This window comes from Aulonocara stuartgranti (genome assembly GCF_965226115.1).
Source record: "Aulonocara stuartgranti genome assembly, chromosome: 4".
Classification (NCBI taxonomy): Eukaryota; Metazoa; Chordata; class Actinopteri; order Cichliformes; family Cichlidae; genus Aulonocara; species Aulonocara stuartgranti.
In genome coordinates, this window is record NC_138942.1 from 3,384,409 (window position 1) to 3,410,041 (window position 25,633).

Sequence of the window (25,633 nt, forward strand, 5' to 3'; positions counted from 1 at the left end):
GGATAGGGTAGAGTAGGACGCGCATACATACAGCCTTTATCGCAGTGAGAGAGCTTTCACACCGAAAGGGCGTGAAGCTGTTTCCTCAAACTCTGGAGTGTTTCGCCCCTGGAGTGAAGAAAGGTGACGACCGCTGAAATAAAAACCACTGCACGCAGACGAGTTGTTGCTGCGCTGTAAAGCCACAAAATCATAACTCATAATTTGTGTTCGTGAACACGAATTCCAGCGCTTGTAATGTGATGGAGATGCAAAGGATGCCTGTAGCGCTCGCCTCCAAATACGAGGTGTTAAAAAGCCAAAAAAGCTGGAGTCGGGTACCAAAACAGGTTTTCTCTCTTAACAGCTGTCACAAAGGTAATTCCTTTTAATTAAAGTTAGGAAATAGGCTGCTAACACACTGCACCCAATCACAGTTTGCTTTGCCTCACCTTCAGCACCTGATGCCACTGAACTGGACCTCTCGACAGCCTTTGCCGCGTCGGTGCCTTTGGGAGAGGTTTTATTGGAATGTGACGCTGACTTCTGTCTCCGAAAGGCAGCAACAAAGGCTCAGTGATATGACAGTGGCTTTATCTATCTTTTATATACAGCCTATTATATTTGTATATAATATGATCGCTCAGAGAGAAAGTCAGATGAAAGAGAAGCTCTTACTTTTTTCTCTCCCGCTGTGCACCACTCCGACATGCTGTTCATTTACCCGACGGACACAGCAGAGAGACGGAGAGAGCTGTTCCCGTGCAAGGTGAGCAAGACGTTGTTGTCAAGCAGGAGGACACTGTGCAGATTTGTTTTGCTAGGTCTTGCAAGTAGGAGCTAAATCTCTAAAGTTACAAAGTTAGCGACAGCGCAGTGAACTAAAACGTGGTGATCGCAGCTGTGAGCGAGAGGGGCGTCGGGTGGATGGGCTGAGATGGTTTATAAATAAAAAACAAATGCCTACAATATTAATAAATGCCCTAATTCAAACTGACTGGTCAGGATTGGCATAGCAGACAGAGTGGCATTAAACAGGGACTTGTGACCCCCACCCAAGCTGGACTTTAATGCTGTACCACCCTGAGAATCATTTTATTGCACTCCCTGGTTGAATTTGAAGTGTGCTGCTTCCCTGAATATCCCCAGCTGCACAGTGCGTGTGCTCTGATACACATGAAACCACATCCATGACCTACGTCACAGACCTCTAACAGCCCCCGGAGTACATGCATACATCACCGGGGCGATGTGAGCAGCTGTATCACTGGAGAGGTAATCCCAGTCCCTCTTCTCTAGTAGCTGAAAACATTGGAATTTTATCTGTCCCTTCACTTTAGTAAAGTGTGTTTTTAATCAACATCAGAATAAGATGCTTTAAAAAAAATGTCACAATGAAAATAAAGCACTGAAAGTGTTCTTTTTTTCCTATGGATAATTTTTGAAGACAATTTTTTAAAAATCTGGTTTCGATCTTTTAGCCTGTGAAGCCAAAAACAGGAGGAAAAAATCCAAAACTAGACAAAGAATGTGCAGCATGTTCACAGTGATGATGTTCACAACTTAAACCTCTGCTCAGGAAAAGCTGTGGATAAATTACCTCAGTGTAAACGCCACTTGGCTATAAGATAAGATTTAAAAAAAAAAAAGTCAACCAGAACACAACAGACCAACAGGAGGGGGGGTCCGAAGGGGGTTAGTTAAGAGTCTGACCTGCCCAGCTGGGGGTCTCCATGTACAGGTGAAGCCGGTCGGCCTGGAGCTGGGTCACTCGACTCGCTGCTGTTGGCACAGGTGCTGATGAATCCTGAAAATGGAGAAGAGAGGAAAGCTCCTATTAGAAAACAGAGTGCAGCAGCGAGAGGAGGTGATTCATTTAATTATGCGCTAATGAAACAGGGAACAGAATTCAGCCGTCTACTTTTACTACTTCATACTAAAGCTGTCACAATATCACACTTTTGCTTCACGGTGATCAAACATTTCACAATAACAACATCGGTGTGACGCGTGCAGAAAATCTGAAAAACACAGTGAAAGAAATCATGTTTGTAACAGCAGATTTTCATCCAAAATCCAAAAATATATCCTAAACATGAAGGCATGTTTCAGGTTAGTCCTAACATGACATGTGGAAGAAGACAGGTGAACGCAGTCAGTGTGCTACAAACACCTCAGCGATATTAACTTCACCCATATGTCGACTACACCTGATGTACAGTGTACACTTACTTCACAAAGACATTTGGCTGGTAATATTTAGAGACTTTCACCTTTTTAGATAACATAATGGAAAAATTCACAGGGAAATACTTTTTTTCTTCAGGCCTGTAGAGCTGGATGGTTCTCACTGTGTGATGCTCAAAGAAAAAAAAATCCTTTGAAAACCTCAGCAGCGTTACTTTTTTTCAAAATCTACAAACCCTGTTGGGAGCAGTTTCACGCAGGAACTATTTTCTTTCTACCCAACTACACCCCCCAGCCATATTACTGTGCAGAAGGGGGCGTGCATTTAGCATTGAGTCCAGGCTTGCACTTCCAACAGAATGTCAGGATGTAGATGGTGCACACCTTGGTTTAGCAGCAGTGCAAACTAGCTGAAGCCTTCATTTAGTTGCTGAATGCAATCGGTAAATAGTTCCTGCATGAAACGCCTCAAAACAAGGTTCACGAATTTTTACCAAGCAGCTCAGTTTCATGTTCGTTTTTGGTGCAAAATCAGGCCAGTGCCATCAGGCTCTATTATAACCTTTCTACAGTCTCCAAAACAGGCTAGACGCATATATGCTACTGCAACTGAACTGTCCCTTTAATGGATAGTTAAAGGGACGTCTAGTTAGATGAGGAGAAGTGATTAGTTTGTCTCTGTGAAGGCTTAAATAAGCACCAAATCCTAGTAACACCTTAAAATAACTAATAAATAAGGAGCATTTTATTTGTTTGACACGTTCGCACAACTTCCACGTAAAGACAATGATGTGTAGTTGTAGGGGCGTGAGCCGCTGGAGCCGTTTCTTGACATTTCGTCCTGCTGCGTAGCATCTCCAGCTAGCATGAGGTGCCAGATACAGTGAGGAAGTGCAAGTTTTTGTTTAGTCTCTTCACAGGTACAGTGGCACCAAACTTGACAACCTCACTGCAACAACAAGACTTCCAGCTGTTGCTCACCAGGAAGTAGTTATAGTGAAATCCATTTAAGTCGAGGTTTCTAAAGACGTCTCCTGTCACTCGCAATAAGTTGTGATGACGGCAGAAAGTAGCACTCTGAATTTAGCGATCAAAAAAACAATGTCGCAATTACACCGAGTACGTTTGGTGCATCGTTTGCAGAGCTGGTATTAATCACCGGCGCTCGATGCTGTCAGACGTTACATCCCGTGTGTGTGAGATGCAGAGCCAATACACAAAGCATATATATCTGAATGTTCCTGCATGTTTGTGCCTCAGTGGGTGACTGTTCTCATGCAGCAGGAGGTTTTTCTGCTGACTTGTGTATCTTCGCAGGCCTCTGGTTGGCTGTTGCCCAGAAGCCCAGCCGGTGAACCGCAGAGAAACCGCATTGATTTCATCCCAGCAGAAATCCCTTCTCCTGGTTCCCGCCTCCCTACCCCGCCCAGCACCTGATTAAGCATTTGCAGGGAGCCATGCCAACACAATTTGTCATTTATCAAAAGTAATTAAAAGCAATTTCTTTTCTCTTGTTGATTGGGAATTGACTAATTGTTGAGTCAGTGAAAACGGGGGAATAAATAAAACAGGGAAGGATGAATTTTACATAAACTCGGAGGAAAACATAAACGCTGTAAAACGAGGGCCAGACATCTGGCTCTGTGATTTCTCTCTACATGATTATGGCTGCAAAACCGAAACAGTTGTTTAGCGCATTCAGATATACAGCCCATAGGCAGTAAATAATATATTAGAAACAGCATATTGACTAGCTGACTTAAAAGGGTGTTTTCACTTCATGTTGTGTGAACACAAGAGTGGGAGGAAAATACAAACACTGGTTGGTTATTTGTTAACAGGAAAAAAATGAAAAACGCTGCTCCCACTTGTGCCAAAAGAGATATTTGAGCCGGTAAATACCAACATCTCAGTCTCGGAGAAACCCCCCCAACCCCCCAAAAAAAGGGACGAGACACAAGGTGGAGAGAGGCTGGAGCCATCCCACAGCAGAGGTTACAGTACATCTATCCAATGAAACCAAGCAATACCGTTTCAACATTATCGGTAACAACCTCTGAATGCACCATTACCTTCTATAAGGGCAGAATGAAATGTCAGAATTGATTCGAGAGGGGAGGGTTGAGATATAAGTGGGCAGCTAAGGTGGCCATTTTGTTTCAGCGGCCCTACTCGGTGTCCCTGGATCATTAGCGGACGGTAAGAAAGAGCTGGAAGAACATGAAGGAGGTGTGGGTGGCCATCGCACACATCTCTGGTGACAGCATATGAAAAAGCAACCAAAAACAAACACACACAAACACACACTGACATGGTAGGAATCAAAGGGGGAAAAACAGGCACGCGCGGAATCGCTGGGAGTCGTTTAAAATTTCGCACCACTTTGTAAATAACTTTAACTGCACAAATACCTGGTTTCGCTCCGGGAGGATGAAAAAATTTCCAGCCAACAATTTATTCCCTGCCAACAAATGGCGCCGTTGCTTCAATGAGACTATTTGAATATCCCTTTGAAGGCTGCAGATGGACAAGCAATGCTATCATTGCCTGGAAACACAGAAATAATTGGGCAACAGTGGAAGAAGCCTGCATTCATGTCTCTGCTGAGACCCAGCTTGGAGTATCTAAATGAACCTCTCATTCTCCTGCCTTTTGTTTACGTTCCTATTTATCATAAAAACTCAATTACTTATGTTACCCAACATGTATGGTTATTAATGTTCTAATTATGCTTTTCCCCTCTAATCTTTGCCTCGCAATTTGGGTGATGTATGTTTGAACAATGCACCGAGTCCCCTGGAAGTGAATGCTGAATTAGGACTATGTATGGTGACAAATTAAAGGGGAAAGCCGACATCCAGTGTCTTTTAAGGTGCTGGGGCACCACTCGCTGCCCGAACAGCTTCAGTGCACCTCTGCGTCGACTCCCCATGTTTCAGGTGTTTTACTGGGACGAGCACGTTCTTTCAAATGTGATGTGTCGTCTTCATCATTGCTTAATGCACTGCTCATGCCAGTACAGAGGCGTAACCTTTTACAAAAAGTATTTACCTATTTAACAAGATAAAGTGGATGAGATTAAAACATACCATTTGTGCTGTCTGTCTTCACTCTACATGGACATCTTCACCTTTCTGCAATCCTTCCTGGCTGAAGAATTGTAAAATGTTATTACTATTATAGTTAAATAAAGTCAAATCTACTATATTACCAAGTATAAGCTGAAAATGTAAAGTGCTGGAGAAATTTCTAAACAATTTCTTCAGGAAAAGAAGCAATAAAACACCATGAAAACACCTCACCACTCATAAAACAATATTATTGGGAAACTGTGCATAAAATATCAAAATAAAAATGATTGTTCTTCAGGAAAATGTTCCGCATCAGTATTAAATTGATTAATATTACTGCTGCACATTGAGCTAATCTTAAATACTTTATAGTCTGTTTAATGCCCAGCATCATATTCTATAAATCATGTGTTTGTAGTGGCTGTCCTGTGAGAGCCACATATCTAGGAAACACACAGTTGTTCCAAATCACAGGTCTCTTCAAACAGTACAGTAAAATAATAATTTAAAAAATCAGCTAAATTAAAAGGCTGGATCAGTGTGTGACATGGTTAACTATTAATATCCACAGTGGATTCAAAATATAAATGAAAAATGAATGTGGAGTGTTAGCAAAGCAGCTGGTTAAACCTATTACACTCAGGTATCCTAGTAGATGCTAATCTGAAAGTGCTGCTGAGATTGCACCTGCTTAACTTGCCTGATTTATTAGCCCGGACATGGTCAGAGCTGCTGCCTCTCCATCATCGTCACAGCTTTCCTTATAAACGGAGTTATTAAAAAAAATCTCAAACTCAATCTTCTCTACATCATACATGTTAGCCAAAGCGGTTAACAAGGGGAAACTCCAAGGTTACGACGCTAAATCTCTGAAGCCTGTTTACTTACAAATGCTAACTAGCGTTAGCTAATTGGCTAATGCTAATGTCTTAGCATACCAAGCACAAATCATAGCTAATCTCAGAGCAGTGAAAGCTGACCAGCAGCAGCTTGCTTCACACTCTGGTCTCGTCTCAAAGGTCAGAAGTTTATCCAAAACCACTGAAGGAAAAAACTACTAGCCTCGAGTTTACTCAGCTTCAGTCACGAACACGCCCTCAAACCTGACAGAGCTGCTTTCATGAAAATGAAATAAGCACAGCTTTCAGCAACAACATCCGACTGCGGCCACAGGCTGGCAGCAATGTAAAAGCTGGATTTACATATTAACTGACAGGCGAGGAGCTTGAAGTAGACAAATAGCTTTATTTCTAAAATACACATTTTAATGTGTATTTTTAGGCAAGTACTGCTTGCCTTGCTTGTTCTAACTAAATGCCACAATTTGACTTAATGGAGTATTCTTCTAAATCAGCGGTCCCCAACCCCCGGGCCTCGGACCGGTACCGGTCCGTGAGTCGTTTGGTACCGGGCCACGAGAGTTGAGGCTCAGGTGTGAAATGTATAGTTTTCAGGGTTTTTATCGGTTTTCAGCGTTATTTTGTTATCGTTTTTATCGTTTACTCGGTTTTCCTTGGTCTTTTCACATGTTTTATGAATAAATTTTCTTTTTTTCGGTACCGGTACTAGTTTTATTTTGTCGTATTTATCCGCGACACCTTAAAGGCCGGTCCGTGAAAATATTGTCGGGCATAAACCGGTCCGTGGCACAAAAAAGGTTGGAGACCTCTGGTGTATAGTCTGTATGTATGATAAGTGCACCACACAAACATAATGGCATAAAAGTACCGAAGCCAGACTGTTGATATTTGGTCAAACTGACTAGAATGAACTATACCTTGATGACAGTTATCAGCTAATTGTAGCTCTGCCAGACAGACAGGCTGTTAGTACAATTACTGAAAAGGCAGCCACATCATTTGTAAGATAATTGCTGCGGAAGGGAACCAGCAGCGTCCACTTTGGTGACTCAGACTAGCAGAGGTGAGGCTGACCGTAAAGCTAGTGGCTACAGCCTCCTGTGTTGCTATGCACCTATCAAAGTGACCCGACTTCAAACTCAAATAAACTCGAAGTTTCACTTGACCTCTATGAAATAACCTACAAAGGCTGAAACCATCCTTGTACCAGACTGAAAACTTTTGGAACCAGCCTCAAGTGGTCACCTGAGGAACTACAGCTTTCAGTGTTTCCGCATTAGCTTTATTTTCAACCCCACAGGCTGTGGGCAGGTCCCACAGTCATAAGAGGAAATGTTAAATTTTTTGCATTGCGACCACGTTGATAAATAAAGCGCATCACACCAGCAGTAATGATTTTACTTTGCACCAAAGTTCATAAAGCTGAGCGTGGTTGGCACTGAAACTAAGCTTTAAATGTCAGTCCACAATCTGTGATTGGTAACCCATTCAACTGTGTTGGACTCGGCGAGTATGAAAGCCAAAAGGAACGATTCACATAAATCTATCGCACTCATCAAACCCTTCAGTGACCTCTCGCGCCCTATGGATGGGAGTATTGTCATCCTTGAAGAGGCCATTCATTTCATCACTGGTTAAAAAGGAGATCACTCAGAGCAACTTTGTATTGACTTGAAGTGACCCTTCTGAGGGAGAAGTAGACCCAAAGCAACATGCCCGACAAAGAATAACAGAGCCATTCGATCCCTGCACTGTCGGGGTCATGGTTCATGTTTTTTCCTATAATTTGTCACTCCTGTGTATGTCCAATAACAAATCTTCTCCTGGGAGCGATCTGATGGAGACATAGAGACAGCTTGTGTTAGATTGTTTATACATGGGGATTTATTCCAGCTCAGCTAGCATGTGTGATTCCATCCAGCCTTTGTTCAACATAAAGCAGAAAGTTGACTAATCTCACCAGCAACAAAACAGATGTGCATTTGGAAAGAGACAAGAATGCACAAAAAAAATAAATAATAAATGACAAAACAAAGCAAAGTACTTTTGGCTAGCTCTTCTTATTCTTCTTGTGAAAGGCTATAGGTATGACAGCTTTAGAGGTATGAAATAATGTCAGCGCGAGCCACGAGGAGCCCCTGCAGAGAGGCTGAGAGGGTCCTGTACTGCCTCAAGCAATAAGTGTTCTTCAAGGCTTTTCCTCAGAGCACTTTTACAAGAGCACAAATTAGGTGTAAGGAATTCCGGCGCTGGCGGCGCACCAAGCCAGCAAACAGAGAAAAGAGAAAAAATAAAATAAAAATAAATATATATTTAAAAAAAACGGGGTAGAAACTTGGATGACAGTGAAGAAACGGAGGGCTTCATAAAGTGCGGAAAATAAGCTCTCACTTTCAAACGTTTACAGCGGCTCAAATATCTGATGATACCTCTCATAGCTTTTAATCTTTAATGTGAAAAATTAATCATCCCATTCATTATTTTAATAGCTGTCATTTTTCTCTCCCCAAAGTGATGATTTATAACCATTAAGCCCTGCATAGGCTTGTGTGAGAGGGATTTATCGTAATGTTTGCACCAGGTAGCCTCCAACCATATTTCATTACTCTGACAAGCCATTAAAATGCCCTGGTGATTAAACAACAGCTCTGAGGTCAGTGTGTAAAGCTGTTTCTTTACCCATGCAGGAGCGCAGCCGTGCAGGCGGGGACCGCTAGCCTAACAAAGCCCCTTTCGCCTCTGGTTCCCTCCAGACTGGCAATCGTACTTATAGATCTCTATCTGTTGTACTGTGCGAGGGCGACAGGGGCAGATGAGAATAATGTGCATGCACAGAAGCTACAATGAAATAAAGTTAAGAATGGGGCTATTACAGCGCTTTTCCTCTGTGGTTTGACACTGTGATAACTGTGCACTTACAGGAAAAACTCCTGCTTCAGATACTCCTATATCCATCTGTCTGCGGGGCTCACAGTGTTCCAGGAGTTATTTTTGTCTTGTCATTTATGCCTCTGGTCTACCCACTACTCCCTTCCACTGCTATTTCAGTTATTGTTTTCCCACTGATCCCACCATATATAGATTTGTCTAGTGCGCCCAGGGTGCGAGTGGCAGCTGAAGGAAAATACAAACAGAATTTAAATAAAGTTAGACCTTTGTGAGGTGAACACGGTTGGCGCATCATATGCACCGACTGCTTTTGAATATTAAAAAATGGGAATTTTGTGTCAGGAGTTCCCGTTTTCATTATCTCCAGTTTCCAGTCATGCGCGTAATGTGCCGACATGCCTCAGTCATTACTTCAAGCAGATTTGGGGTGCTCACTGTGAGCGTAGTTAAAACGTGAAGAAAGACAACCGTGTCACAAATGGGACATAGTTAAAAAAGTATTGTTGCTTCATTGCATTCTGGTCTACTGAATTCACCATCTGGAAATGGTATCATTGCCTCTTCCGCCCCAATTTCTGCCTGTTTTGTGTTGCCTGTGTGTGTGTGTGTGTGTGTGGCCGTGATATGGCCATTGTAGGAAATAAACCTTAGTGTTTCATTCTGAAGCAGCGATGCCAACACCTGATGTTTCACTCCAGTGTTTTTAACAGATGATATCCCATCATTATTTAAAGGAATTGGAATTGGAACACACCACAACCACCACCGCACGAGGATGGCCTAAAGCGCAGGGACAATGCTGTTTTGTTAGCGGTTAAAAAGGCAAAGTGTCAGTTTTAGTGAACAGATGCATGTATGAACAGCAGGCCAGGGAGCTGCGGGGAGGGTTTAACTCCCTTGCATGTACTGTATATCCATGTCTAATGTCCTGAGCCCAATGAGCTGGATTGATCACTGATGCCACATCTGACAGTGACTGACAGCGCCTGTAATTGCTGTGTTTGCTTAGGGAGATGGGCAAACTACCGTGGTGGGACCGCATGGCAGAAGCATGCAGACGTTTCTAAATTACCAAGATTTTCACTTCTGGATAGCAGCTGACTACTCACTGTGACTATGGCAGGAATCAGACCTGTTGTCATGACCAGCAAACTCCTGCTCCAAGTCAGCTCTCGTAAAGGGTGCTCACACATCTCAACTTCAACAAGTCGGTATTAATTTGAGACGGATTCTCCAACAAAACACAGCAATTAGATGAGACGTGCTTTTGTGAGGCCAAACATGCCCCTGGAGAAGAGCTTGCAGCATGCGGCTAGCTTACCTAATATTTGGTTCAGGATAGATTATTTACTCTGAAACTTCGGTCCGCAGCGCTACATTTACTATTTATACATTATGAGAATCAATGTCAGCGTCGGGGTACAACTCTACGCTCTAGGTCAACACAACAAGAGGGAAGGAGGCACCGGCTTGTTGTACTATTCAGCAATTGCACTGTCGAATTTTTAAGATGGAAAAGTCCCGAGTTGGCAAAACAAAAATGACAAAATTCACACATGAAAAAAACAACTTGCCAATATATTTGAAAATGCAGTATAATCGCGAGAGAAAGTACTAATTATATGCAAAAAAACCCTCCAGAAAACAATCCAATTTGTGGAATGCATTTGCCATATGGTAAATGGATTGTATTTATATATATTTGAGTGCTTAAAAAACAACCCCCCCACTATGTAACAGTGCACCAGCACTGATGCATTAATGTATGTTTTACCCAGAACAAATTTCATTTCCTAAAGTGAAATGTTTTGTATAATCTCTGTTTTTTCTGAGATAACAAGAAACAATCGCTCTCTCAAATTGATGTAGCGTAGTAAAATATACAATCGTTCCCTCTAAAATGTAGTTAAACAGAAGTTTAAGGTAGTAAGAAGCTCAAAAAAGTACTTTAGTGCTAAATGCACTAAATGTCCGTCACAGCCAGACGCGACTGGGTTAAAGCGTATTAAACCGCAGAAACACATATTGGCAGTTAGATGGGATTTCAGCCTGTGCCAGAATCTAAAAACTCTGTGTTGTTAACATTTACAGCTCCTCATCCTGAGGGAGAGAAGTGATCATCAGTGAAATCACCCTCATAGATTTGAAAGCCTCAACTAAAAACGGGGACATATACTATAGGCCGCGATTTCTGCAGTTTTATTTCTTTTCACCGCTGGAGCTCGGATCGTCGGTGATGAATGGCAGAGCATACTCTCTGGCGTTCTCCTCTTGCCACGGCGATCCAACAGTTGTCACAGAAACAAAACGAAAGCTGCAGAGGGAAATTTGCATTCTAATGCGCCCAGAACATCTCATGTTTGTTGTGTCCCCGATGAGAAGTAGAAAAAATAGCGCTAATTTGTAATAGATATCAAAATTCCCAGCATTAAAAAGTTAATTACCACAGCAAATATAGCAGTGATAAACGGCACATGATGCCATTTCTGCAGACGACTGTTGTTTCCGCCGAGCAGAAAAATATTTAGCATCCAGCTGTACTTTTGGATGTGAGCGAAGGGGGGGGGAGGGCGAAAGGTACTTGTAATTCAGAATATTTTTTCTGCAACTTTGCAAGTTTTCATCTATCAGCAAGGCACATTAAATCCCAGCTGGTCAGATGCTAGACTCCTGATGCTCGGCTTTAGACATGAAACAAACTGCTGCCGAAATGAAAGCAGTTCTCGGAGCTGTGGAAATTCCTCCTACAAGAGTCTATTAAAAATACATGCTCAAATGAATCTTGGTGGTGATGACAAGTTTTACCATATTCTTCTTAAACTTTTAATGCACCCAGCCCCGACTTCAAAGAGAAAATCAAATATTAAGGCTATTATCTAAGCTGTTCTCAATATTATCCAAGCCTGGGTTATTTATATAGCACACTAATCATTGTGTTATATAAGCCCCTTTTCGTTTTTGAGCCAACGTAACGATCGAGAGGTGGTTGTTTGTAGTTTTGCAACCTAAAATAAGCATTCTAATTTATATATTTGCTGCAACGAGATTATGTAGATTTATTATAGCAGCTAGCTGGATATTGTAAATGTAAATATATTTATAATTTATGACTGCGGGGAAACAGATCATTTTTAATATAGTGAAAGCGAGTAGTTGGAGTTTTGGCAGAGGCTTGTGCACACTCAACATAATTCGCTCCATCTGTATAAAAAAAAACCTAACAAACAGTGAATGATTATCTGCTCTGATTGAGAGGAATCACTGTAAATCTGGTGCTACCTAACCTGGATCGCAATTGTTTACCCACCAGCGAGACGGTAAATACTCTGGCTGACATTTGAGGGAGGTTAGTGTGCTCGGAGAGCAAAGTGGAAGTGGAGGCTCAGATGAATTTGTCTGACAAATGCTCCTGGAGTATGTGTTGTCGACTGTGCTTCAGCGAGGCCCTGGACTGGGATTTGAGTCTGACTGAAGCCAAGCAAAGCATGCCAGATCACTAATTGCACAATTTAAAACCAAAGTCCCTGGCAGCTTGTCGTTTGAAATGGAGAGAAGAGCCATTGCTTAATCACTGAGCTCAACATAGATCTGCAAGGCTCTCCACCGAGGAACCCCAGACGTACATGGCTGAAGTTCAGTGTCAACAGCCAAAGCAAAGGCGGCACGATTGGCTGCTTTCTGCCGCAGCTGTAATTGAAACGTTTTATGAGCCGACGCCTGCGTGTGATTGGATGCCGAATCGCCGCGCATCAAATGTTGCTGCATTGGCAGTAATTTCACTTTCATTTAATTGTTCATATATGCTAAGAGACAACTGTAGCTCACATTTGGTGGCGGCGCACAGTAGCTGCGCGTCTGATGAATTGGATCTCTCTCTTAAAAGCACTGGACGAATGTTTGACTGCAGTGCAATTAAAACGCAGTTGCATTTTTTTCTACCTTCTCTGGCACTTGACACATTTATCTGAACTAACACGCCCCTGCTCCCTCCCCCCCCCCTTACACAAGCAGGTTCGGGATATTCATGCATTCACTCTGCATGTCGAGTACAGGAGCCACACATCCAGCCACCTGCCTTATCATTAGCTTCTTGAGACAAAACAGTTCTGGGGACTATCGAGGGATAATTACCCACTGGGAAGGTCCCGTGGGAGGTGCATACCTTCCAGACTGATTTTCTCTTCCAGATTGCACATCACGTCTTGTTGTGATCTCATTCTCCTGTTATTCTGTACCGGTCGCTTTATTTTCAGGATTGCATCACATTTGAGCAGGTGGAAAACAGCAAAACCTTATATTTGTTTGTTTCATATCTCTATTTTTTAAGAGCTGTTGCTTACATAACTACCCATATGGAAAAGAAATAGAAAAAACTTAAAAAACTTGCATCAGATGTGGCCTACTTCACATAGTGAATCATAGAAGGCTTATATGATTTACTCATGAAAGTGGCCACTTTCTCATTACTTTCATATATTGTTATAGGAAGTATCCAAAACATACAAGTTTCATTTATATAATTTTTCAAAGGATCTTTTATCTGTTTTCACTCTTGTATGCTTTTCATACAAGTTTCACACAAGACTGATACAAACTTTATAAGATTGATATATATCTGTTCCATATGTGTAATACTGCCAAGCTGCATCTGACCGGTCAGTGTAAAACTACTTTTTTCCAGAATCATTCCACTCAAAGCTGAGTTGCACAGCATTGTCTGCTGCGACGGTCCCTGTGTCAGATTAGGTGATTAAATAAAACTGTAAAACATCACCCACTGATACCTGAATGATCATCATCAGGAAGGAAGCGCTAACTATCGGCCAAAGCCGGTTAGTTTGTTTCACCGTTCCAACTACAGTAGCTCCATCATCCACTGACCTCCTCATTTTATCCACATGTTAAAAAGTAAGAGATGGGCTACATTCACGACAGGTCGTCAGTTCACACCAGCAGCATCGTTCTTCCTTTGCTTGGACATGTTTAGCGTACAGTTGGGCTGTGAATGCTCACAGTTGAACTTAATCCTAACATGCTTGAACGTGCTAGAATAAAGTGTGAATGCACATCCACTACAGCAGGTGGCGGAGTTTATTGCACCGAGCGTGCGCGCACACTCAGCACAGTGCAGGAGATACAGGAACCCTCAAGACCCTCAAACATTGATGAAAAGAAAGTCAGAGAGAGACGGAGATAACGAGAAACTCTAACGTCTCCTGAAAGCTAAGATGAGGACATATGACCAAGTGTAGCACTTGGCTTCACTGCGACTATGGTGGGAGATGAAGAAAATTTTAAATGTATTTACTGATTTTGTTTAATTTTATTTTTCAGAATGGTTCAAGTCTGTCAAGAAAATGTTTATAGTTTATTACAATTAAAGGATTATTCTATTCTATTCTATTAAATGTAGTCGTAGTAGTTTAGAGAGTTGCAGTACTACTACATGCACTTTAGATATTTCCTGTTACAGACGAAAAAAACAACATTAATAAAGTTATTCTTTGTTTGAAGTTGATCTACGTCTCTTTCTTTTTTCTTCATTTTTTGTTTTCTTTAATGTTAATAAGGATACAATGTTATGCAGAGATGTACTTATAATAACAATTTTATAGACAAATGATGCTATTTGGGGGGGCGCCAAATGTTTTCTTCTTCCTAAGGGGGGCGTAGCAGGAAATAATTGAGAAGCACTGTCCTAATGGAAGATTAAAACATCACTAACACTTTTCTGTGAGCAGACTGTGAAGCTCCTGATTTACAGTACGGTTGTTTTTCTTGTAAAACATTCGATACGGCGTAAAACGATCGACTGTCATGGACGAAAACCATTTTGGACCTCGGATACATGAGACACACTAACTGGTTTAGGTTAAGCATTAGTCGGGCAGAAATCCTGCAGATGAACCGGTTAAATACCGAGTCAATAATACAAGCAAAAAAAGAACAAAATTAGGAAGTATGCAGTTGGAAGCACTGAAGTGTTGTTTACATTTTGTATACAGATGCTGCACTACAGAAAAAAAGCTGAATGCAATGAAAAGTAAAATTTTGGGATCAATTTTTAATTAAACATGGAAATAATTATAAGAACGATGATAACAATCATCTCCAAAGAAACAGACATGGAAAAGCATGAGCTACGATAAGAAAGACATCACTCAGCCTTCAGAATATATATGTTATATTGCTTCTACAACGTCGCTCTACGGGGCATTAAATTCTCATTTCCTGTTATAGCTATGTTACAGGTTCAGGCGATTCTCCACTGGCTATTGGGAGGAGCCGTAAACATTATTGCTATTGAGGCCAGATTGTATTTTGGTGAGAACATTAGCAAAGAGGCATCTTACTTATTGCCCCAGCGACATGAAACTAGCGGGGTTTTCTTCTTCTTCTTGGTCCTAACAAGAGAATACACACACCACAGGGAGACAGCAGTTAAGAAGGGAAGGAGTGGACCTGCAGACACACACGCACGCACAAGCATGCACGCGAGCATGCACGCACACACGCACGCGAGGAGGCACGAAGTAAGATGGAAAAAAAAAAGTGAAAGAAAATAAAAAACACTGCCCTGAAGTCAATTCCACACTCAAGCAACATCCGTCTCTGATCTGGGAGCATTCTTGCAGCAGCGGCACAACAAGAGTGATGCAGCACTGAGGGCCATGAATTAAAAAGTCAATATGTAAAACCATAGAGGGATGCCATTTTGAAAAAGCGTTCCATCAATGGAAATCATATTAACATGATAAAGGGCAGATTGGTAGACAAGGGCATTGATTCAGTTGCTGCTCCGTGGCCCGCTATGTCCACCTCAACATGTTAATGAATCGCACCGCAAAAGGAGAGGTGGGGTGGGTCGAGGTGAAGTGTGGAAGGCATGGAGGGAAAGGGAAGGGGGAGGGGGTCGCACGAGGGGAAAGAAGTCATCTTTAAAGCAACAGGAGGCGGTTTGGGAGCAGGAAGGTGGCACCCTAGTGAGCTTTACCTTCCACTGTCACATCAGCTGTCATCACTCCTGGATTGTTTTCTGAAGATGAAGTTTTTGTGGAGGTTAGGAAAGGTGGCGGCTGACTTGCACCGATTTTTTTTTTGGGGGGGAGAGTAGATCCAATTATAAGGAAGCTTGGGAGAAAAAAGATGGAGTACTGTAATGCCACCCAGACCCGGAGTGCTAGCGCAGACACAGCAGAGGTTTCACCCCCTGCTGACCATGACTACAGACACATAGCCTCGAGGAGAGAGCATCCAAGGCTTCACATATGCACATGCGTGCACACACACACACACATACAGAGAGAGTGACATGAAAGCAACAAGGCAGTGCTGCCAGGCCAAACAGATGAATTACTTATCAAAGACGTGCACAGCAGACCGGCTATGAGGCTGCAACACACAGACAGCTGGGGCATTATCAATTCACCTTCAATTAGCTGTCCTTGGCACTGCCTGCCAACAGGACCTGGAGAATAAGTACATTCACAATGCATAAGCTCATTCAAAAAAAAAGAGCGAGGATCAGGTGGATTCTTTTGAGGAATTCAATTAAAACAGTGTCAACATTTTAAAAAAAAGAGAAAAGCGCACAGGCACAATTTCTATAGAAGGATAAAAGCAAAGGGATTATTTTCAATGCCATAGGAGGCGACGAAGAAACAGAGAGGGCGGAGGGAGCGAAGAAAAAAAGAAAAAGCACTTCCTTGGAGTCTGATGGCACAGCACCTTTGTTAAATATGAACTAATTAACTGGAAAAATGAAAGTGTTTCATCTTCATTAGGATCAGACAACAGGAGTATGAAACATAATTGAGAGTAGTTCCACTTTAATAGAATGAACAGAAGTCATTTGGTATTGAAATGTGCAGGATGATTTAGCCAAAAGAAAGTGTATTATTAGATTTAATAAAATACCTACACATGATCAATGCTCAGACCACAGGTGGTAGTTTGTCTCTGGTTCTTCAAATGATTAGGCCGACAAAATAATGGCCAGTCGGATTCGTGTTGCTCCCGCATTGATTACAGCGAGCGGCCCATTTTTCACAAAGTTGAGCTCTGCGCTACATTTATTAAGCCTTTACGCATCTGACATAACAACCGGTAGCCACATAATCACATAATGCACTGTGCACACTGGATTTGGTGATAACAGGATGCCGTGGTGAGGCCAGTTGATGAGGATGACGAATGACGCCGAGCTAGATGACCAGTAGAGTCAGGAAGCATAAACATTACATCGCGTGTCGCTGAAGATGGCCGCGGCAGCCTCCTTCTTCCTGTGACAGGCGTTGCATCAGATTTTGGAACCTGGCTGGGGGGATTTTTGTCCCATTCAGTCTAAAGAGTATTAGCGAGGTCTAACACTGATAAGGCCGGGCTCACAGATGGCTTTCCAGTTCACCCCGAAGGTGTTTGGGTGCAAGGCTGGATTAGTCACAGAACAAAGTGTGCCTCAAAATCCCAGTGGCACCAAAAGCATCACATTCACTGCATGTGAGCTGTTAATTTGCTATAAATGTAACTTAACCTGGATTAATACTTAAAGAAAAACACAAAAAATGTGAATTGAAGCACTTCCTGGATATTTTTTAGATTAAAACATGAAAAAGAAAGAAAGTTTAGACTTTTGTTTGTGCAGAAAAGTGGTGTTTTTGCACCAAAGCACAGTGGATCTAAATTAATATTTTAAATAGATGATCATATATTGATGATATTTGCAGCTCTCATTACATTTGCAAAGATTTCCCAGGCAAAAACAAGCAACTGAGAGCAGTAGGGCAGCCATTTTGGATATAGCATTTAAAGGCCATGACTGCTGCAGTGCACCAACAGCCACCTGTGAGCAGGATGCTGTTGTTAAATATAGTACAAACTTAATTCTCCAGGTTAGTGTCTGCATTTATGTCATATAGAGGAAACTTTACTGTTTTAGTTCATATTGTCTTCACAGTTGCACCAGTTGTGCAGAGTCACATATTGCAATGTCAGATGAGTTGCACTCTGACTCAGGCTGTTGGTAATCTGCCTGCATTTATAAGTTACACAGCAATTATTTGCAAACGTTCTCCAGCGTGTCCGAGAGTCCGTCGGAGCGGGATCGTGATTGTTTGGAACCAGTTGGTCATCGCGACTAGCAAAAAAAATTCAATCCAATCTAATTTTTCCAAGTCACAAGAAGGCTGAGGTCCTATTTTTACTCAAGTGTGACTGATGGAGATTTTAGAGGCGCTAAGGTTTAGACAAAGCTGGAAAATTGGCCTATGGGGGCCTCGGGAAGCAGAATTCCACCTTGGGGCCTTCAAAGAGGTCAGTCCATCTTTTGGCGAATGGAAAACCTTTTTTAAATCTGGCTTTGTTTACTGCAAAGGGTTGTCCTTTAACTGATGCCAAAGTTAAAAGCACAACATTTTCTAATATTTTTATACTGCATCACAAGTAGGTCCCCCCGCTGGAACCCAAGCCTTTGGTCCAAACAGAGGAAAGCCTTTGCTTACAGTGGATCCACATACTTATGGTCATAAAGTGCACATCACAAGTGTGCTAGAACCCCAGACTTCAAAGAAATTGTAAAGAGTTTAACTCGTGCCGCATGTGACCCCTTCCCCCCACCCCACCAGCCCCTCAAAGAAATGCATGGTGCACAAAAGCAACATGGTCATTTTTAAAAAACATGAGCGCATCACAGAGCTCGGCCACATTGAGACAGCTGTCTTGAGAAACAGTGGGTCTTTATCACTTCAAAGGCTGACATCCCTCGGGCGTCTCGGGGAAGCCGTGACTGGCACTCGTACAGCCCTCTTTCTGCTGCATTTGTTCAATCTTAGAAAGCCCAGAGTCAGGAAACACAAGGTCTTTTCAAAGTTAGTCAACAGGCCTTTGAAGCGCAGCCAACGGAGTCAGCAACCCAGCGACAAGGTGCCGAGCCATTATCATTCAATAGACAGCCGGGATTTTGCATATTTAACAGGAAATTTCACTTTGCTTTTTTGACACGGGGCATTATGCATCCTCTGTACATAAAATCCATCAGCACCTTGCCAATTTTGTTTGTGCTTTTCCCATTTCGCTGGGGAAATGTGTTTCTCTTGCAATGCACACTACATTCAAAACATGAACTGGAATTAAATTATATGTCTGTTTGGACAAACAAATTGGACCACGGGTTCAAGGTAAAGCGTTTTACTCCTTTATTTATTTATTTTCTTAGTTTGTTTGTTTTAGTGCTGATTTAAGCTCGTAGGTCGAAAAGCCTTAAAACGTGACATTCGTTATCTTTGCTTGTTTGTCGCAAGAACGTAGGTAAAAACACGACGTCCAGATCTATTTCGTCTTAAGGTCGACGCTAAAACAGAGTTTTATTACAAACAACAAACTAAGAAGATTAAAAAGTCAGACAAGCCCCAAAGTTCAATCATTTATTTTGACATATTGTTCACTTTAACTACACATTATGATGACGGCGATTACATTAGGCCTTTTGAATTCACGACTTACGCCATTAATTCCTTTATTTCTTCTATAACAAGGTGCTGTAAAAGGTCATTTAATTTAAATTTGTCCTTTTTTTCCATATTTAATAGATAACCTCCAGACATCCAGTTGTTAAACACTTTCCTTCAACTGGTTGAGTGGTGTTAGAAAAACAAAACAAAAAACAGAACGGTGTCCACTCTCATGTAACGTAAGATTAGCCCTTCTTAGCTATAAAAAGGTAACGAATTAAAGACCTTTTGAGTCATCTTTATCCTGAAGATCGTGATCTTTTCCCGGATGACTATCCACCCCTTGATAGCCCATGAATTTAACTTAACAAGTACAGGCAATTCTGGTCTAGTTGGTCAGTGCTCTCCGTCACCAAGATACAAACACCAAATACGAAAATATCTTTCAGAAGAATGGCGCTTGATTCCTCTGGCAGAGATCGTGGATCAAGAGTTGGCAGTTCGTCTTGTAATCGGAAGGTTGCTGGTTCGAGCCCCGGCTTGGACAGTCTCGGTCGTTGTGTCCTTGGGCAAGACACTTCACCTACTGGTGTTGGCCAGAGGGGCCGATGGCGCGATATGGCAGCCTCGCTTCTGTCAGTCAGGGCAGCTGTGGCTACAACTGTAGCTGCCTCCACCAGTGAGTGAATGTGAGAGTGAATGAATAGTGGCATTGTAAAGCGGTTTGAGGGTCTCGAAAAGCGCTATATAAATGCAATCCATTATTATTATTATTATTATTATCTAAGACCTTGGAAATTTTAAATGTTGAGGTTTAGTAAAGCCGTCCTTGTCAGCTAACTCATGGCTCAACACCTTACAGAGATGCCTTATCTTTTCTTTAGGTTAAACATGCCTCTAGACCACGGGGTGTCCAACTCCAGGCCTCAAGGGCCGGTGTCCTGCAGGTTTTAGAGCTTTCCTTGATCCAACACAGCTGATTTAAATGGCTAAATTCCTTCCTCAACATGTCCTGAGGTTCTCCAGAGGTCTGATAATGAACTAATCATTTAATTCAGGTGTGTTGACCCAGGGTGAGATCTAAAACCTGCAGGACACCGGCCCTTGAGGCCTGGAGTTGGACACCCTTGCTCTAGGCTGATGGGCCGGTTGACTATGACCAAACATCGGAACATTTCAACAGCTTTTGAACGATGTACGTTGGGGCCTCTCTTGGCGTTGGAGCAAAGAGTTGAAAATTGAGCAAACGCCACAGATTGATTGTTTCTAATCGCATTTGTTTAAGAGAAAAGACTCTTTTGTTATGGGCCATTCGTTATTTTAGAGTCCGGAGCACAAACCCAACAGCAAAGTCCATCCACAGAAACGCACTGTTGGCATTTACTATTTGGACTTAAGGGCACCGTCTCGTCTCTCTAGCGTCTCCACGAGCTTTGGCGTCCCTCGGCAGCCTAACGCTTTCAGTAATAACGGCGCGTTCGCCTGTCGGGATTCGCTCTGACGAACCAGCTCGAGCGCATCCATTCCTAATGAGCAGCAGCCAGTGACCGTCTTCTCCTGTGGGCTGTCAGCTGTCTGTCCCTTGGTAGATAGAGGGAAGGAGAGCACCCAGCAAACACTCAGCCCCCCGGAAGGGCAACTTCATAGGATGGGGTCCCGCAGTGAGCTGCTAATGATCCATATGATGGCGTAGGGCAGCCATTGTTTGGGCTACATTACCCAGAGAGGGACAAACAATCGTTCGCAGTGTCACTTGATAATGGCCCAAAAAGCAAATCTCACAGACCTTCATTCTTCACAAGGGTAATTAATTCGCTGCTGTGCTGGGATGCTTCGTCTCTTCCAGCTCCTCTAACGCTGCCCCCACCGTACTCTCCCAAAGATTTCCAATTGTTTTGCAGACAATGGTTTCAGAAGGCAGTAAAAGACCATTGATCTGAGGTCTATTTGCAAATACCCATCTCCATATAGAGAAATGCATATTACTGTGTTACGTTAAGCAATTCCACATTTTAATGGGTGGACTATTGATGGTTGGTGCCAACGGAGAGTGGTACCGATGCACTCAAACAAATCCACAACGCAGTCTAGAGGGGATAACACCAGCTCAGCACGATAAATAAAGAAACGGGCATCAAACAGAGGAGGAGGGATTGCGTAACTTTGCAGAGCCCTCATAAAAGAGTTACTATAATGTGCTTCGTGATTGACTTTTGTGATCAATGCCAATGTACATCCTAAAGTCCACGGCAGCAGAGCTCCAAATAAGCAAGTCAGATCTATAGTTCTCAGGCCGGACTACGTAGTAATTACAATCGCCGATTAGCTACATGTGCATTATTGGATGTAATAGGGTGCTGATTAAAATTGGAACATAACTTAGAAGCGATCAAATGAGAGTGATAACAGTAGGGGCCAAAGACTGGACCTATATCTTTATTCATCATATAAAAAATGCAGAATACATAACATAAAAGCATTTTCTCCCCCCGTTTCTATATTACCAATAAATCCCACGCACTGAGAGAAATGAATGATCTTTCGACGAAACAGAGACAGCACAAGACAAGACAAATGTCTGTGCTTACATCAAATGTTCCCAGATACGAAACAATCCAACCACACCAATAAAGCAATCAATGCTAACTTAATCTCTACAGCCTCAGCGGCACTTGCTTGCCATTTCTTAGCCCCAAAATGAAGAGGAAAAGAGAGCCTGAAAGGCATAAATAAATAAACCTCAAACCACTCGTTCTATTGCTGCCACTAAGGACGGGGGCGCACAAACAACCATCACACATCTACAGTATATAAAGCTCATTTTGGATAAGAACGCAGCTTTATTCATGCACAGAGGTGAATTACAAACGCAGTCACTTTTAAATTTGGTTAAATGAGCGAGATAGAGGGAGGTGGGGTGGGTGGGACGGGAGGCTGAGGCTGAGTCATCTCTGCTAGTCTGGTTGCCCACACTCCTCATGCAGGGGCTGACAGGGTGAGGAGAGCACTTTTTTCTAAGGGGGGGGAGGAACAGAATCTGGCCTAGCCAAAGGTGCTTTGGGGGGTATAAGCTGGGCACTGTGTCTCAAATGGGGACACTCGAGTGGGTAAAGCCTGCCTTAAAGAGAGCTGTGCCTTTTTCTCCCACTGTGACTCTTCATACCTCCATCCATGCAGAACTAAGGGCGCCGCTCGCAGAGATACAAAAGGGACAAAATCACTCTTTCACACTTCCACACTCCCATCTCTGCATACCCAGTGTGCATGAGTGTATGTACTGTACAGCAACACTGAAAACACACACACGCACACACATACACACACAAGCAGGCACAAGACTGCTCCCTTCTGGTCGCGCCGCGTGGCTACACCGCCTCCCCCGGCCAATCGTCACAATCGGGACCAAAGCGTGGCTGGATATTGTCCAGATGCAGTTTTAATTTCACTAATGCTCACTCAAATGTCAATGGGGTCCAGTGACAAAGGATTCTTAATCCCTCATATGAATATAGCGCCCAAAGGCAGAGAAGAGGCGTGTGTGTGTGTGTGGCAAATATGAGGGAGCTGCATGAGGGGGCATACATTACACACGACTTGTCTCTGGCCTTAATGGGAGCGTTCACTGAATTCAGCTGATATTTAAATCAGCGGGCAGGAAGGGGCGACAAGACAGCGAGAATGATGAGCGTGTCGAACTATTGAACTTTCCCTTATTCACCTGTCCCCGTGTGGAAATGTCTTCCAAAAGCGAACGCGGAAGAGTCGCCACAGAGCTGAGAAGGAAAGAGAGAAATGCCACGCAAACACACCCATCCCCATCAGCCTAAATCACTTAAGGGGGGCAGAAACAGAAGAGCTTCCCCTCGTCCCCTAAGTGAGATGATGTAGTTTCACTCTATTTGCCCAAATTATACTCTGCTGTCGGTAGGGCCGCTTCGTCCTCAGGAAGTGATGAATCAAAAGTGAAAGGCAAAAACTGCTGCAATTTGACTTTTTTTTTTCCTCTCGCTGCCATTAAAACCTGAGAAAAGTCGAAACCTGACGATGTATTTCAGAAACTGCACGACAGTCTGTTCGACTGCAGGTTTGCTTCTGTGCCCATTGTTCTCAAAAATCCATTAAAAAACAGCTTGCAGAGCCATACTGCTGCCTCCACAAATGTAATATACATTGGGCTGCAGCTTTATTGTTTTATCTGTCTGTGCAGCAGTTTTGGTTTTTTAACAAACATCATTTTTATCTCGCAGTCGATTATTGGTCTAATTGGCACTTTATTCCAGTTTTTACATCGCTTCTCACTCCTGTGGCTGGCGTCAGTCACTCGGCTTCGCAAAACGATGCGTTCCGGCACGAAGGAGGACTTCATTTGACGCGTAAACATACAAAGTATAGTTTAAAGGCATGATATCAGGGGATGTCTTAGCACTGGAGTTCATACTAGCCTCATTGTTTCTTTGCTACTGTCCTTTGAAGCCAAAAGTGTGAATAATTCACATCATTCCAACAATAAGTGGATCAACAGACTCATTTCTTGTCAAATTTCAAGCATCACTTTGGTAAAATGAGGGGACATTAAAGTTCTATTACAAGTGACATTTGGTGATTTTCCTTTTCTTCATTTCTTTTGAACATAAAATACCTTCATGTTCACGCTCGGCACAAATCCCGCACACACACAGGGACCATTGTTTCCCTCTAGCAGTGGCCCTCATCAGAAGGGACAGCTCCTGCAGTTTCGGCACCAATAATTACTTGACTTCATGTCATAATCAAATCCCTTTAATAATGGGAACAATTCAGCGATTGCCTGGTGTAATCAAATTAGCCCGAGTCTTTTTGGATTTTCAATTATCTCCAGTCGGCGGAGCACTTTATCCGGGGTGCTGGCTCTAGCTCTGACTCGGAGCTCTGTGCTGCACCGGGGCTGACAGCAGCAGCCTCACAATTACAATGAGGCCGGGCTAATGTGATGACAAGATCGCCTGCCTGCCTTACTTAGCCTTTCATTTGTGCTGGGTCTCCTCCTGCGTCCCCGGCCTTATCATCGTGTCCATGTACCTGCTCTGCACCGAGCAACCCCACAACGCTCTGCTACTTCTGTTTACCGACTCTTTATACGGAGGGCAGCCGGCACTAAAGCTTTGGGTGCAACATTTACCCTTTTACAGCTTCTGAAGAAAAGGTTTGTTGAACGGGTTTGCAGCATCTTCTTATTCATACGGCTCTGCAAACGCACACTTAGAAGCTCCTTTTAGTGCTCGCCACCACCTTTTGAAGCAAAGGCAGGTCTTTGACAGTGGAAACCTCCAGTGGGACAAACAGTACCACACAGCCGGATGTAGCAGAAATATGACTGCTGGCTTCAGCTTGTCTTTAATGACGAGGTGAAAAAAACAAGAAAAACAGGTAAAAATTGTACACGAGCGCGCAAAGGGGGCTTACTTAACCAACATGTGCACACTCAGTAATGTGTTAGCGTCTTATTGTTGTTCCATCCGGGATCTTTGCTACACGACTATAGTGCAAACCTGCTAAGGCTGTAGTTCTTTTTCTTTTTTCTGGAAATATTAAACAGCTTTTATAAGCTTTTATCTTATCAATGAGATCTAGGTCATGAAACAGGAGTAGAAGATCTTTAGATTCCACTGTGATCTTTGAATAATAGATCTAATGTATGAAGACAAGTCTGCCCTGCGATAGCTGTGATAGGCTCTGGCCCAACCGCGACCCTGAATTGAATAAGTGGAGGAAAACGGATGGCTGGTATGAAGACAAGTTAAATATCATCAAGGGAAGAAGGCTTTTATCACTTCTTATTGCTGAGCTGAACGATACAAATAAAACCTTTAATTCATAGGAAGTCTAAGCTATGCAAACGACAATAACTATTGGACGATTACATCAGTTTGTAGCTGTGTTACTGGATTTAAAAAGACTTCATTTTACGACACGTCACTTTTTCTGTGTGTTCATTATACCGCGACTAAAACAAAGACAACAAAGGTTTACCTAGTCTGCACGGTTACCACTGAGTCACCAAAAACAAAACAGAAAAAGCCTTACAGCCAGGTTCACATACCTTTGGTGTGGGTTCTCCTTTTCTATTGCCGTGCCCTCTACTGGAGATCTGTAACGTTGCTGCTGGGCCTCTAATGTGTTGCTGTATGTTTTCATGGCTTAGCTGCTGTCATGACTTAAA

The 25,633-nt window shown here is 42.8% G+C and overlaps 1 protein-coding gene across 3 annotated transcripts in view; it reads right to left on the bottom strand.

Moving 5' to 3' along the window:
* The window catches only part of LOC309704600 (RNA binding protein fox-1 homolog 3-like), a 352,816-nt gene that overhangs the window by 198,138 nt on the left and 129,045 nt on the right, over window positions 1-25,633 (bottom strand). For all 3 annotated transcript variants that reach the window (XM_082529847.1, XM_082529845.1, XM_082529846.1), the window contains exons 4-5: window positions 5,256-5,316; window positions 1,693-1,786 (exon numbers count right to left, since the gene is read on the bottom strand). In XM_082529847.1, coding sequence (XP_082385973.1) covers window positions 1,693-1,786; window positions 5,256-5,258 — 97 coding nt within the window. In that variant the 5' untranslated portion in view covers window positions 5,259-5,316. The remainder of the gene's footprint in view (window positions 1-1,692; window positions 1,787-5,255; window positions 5,317-25,633) is intronic.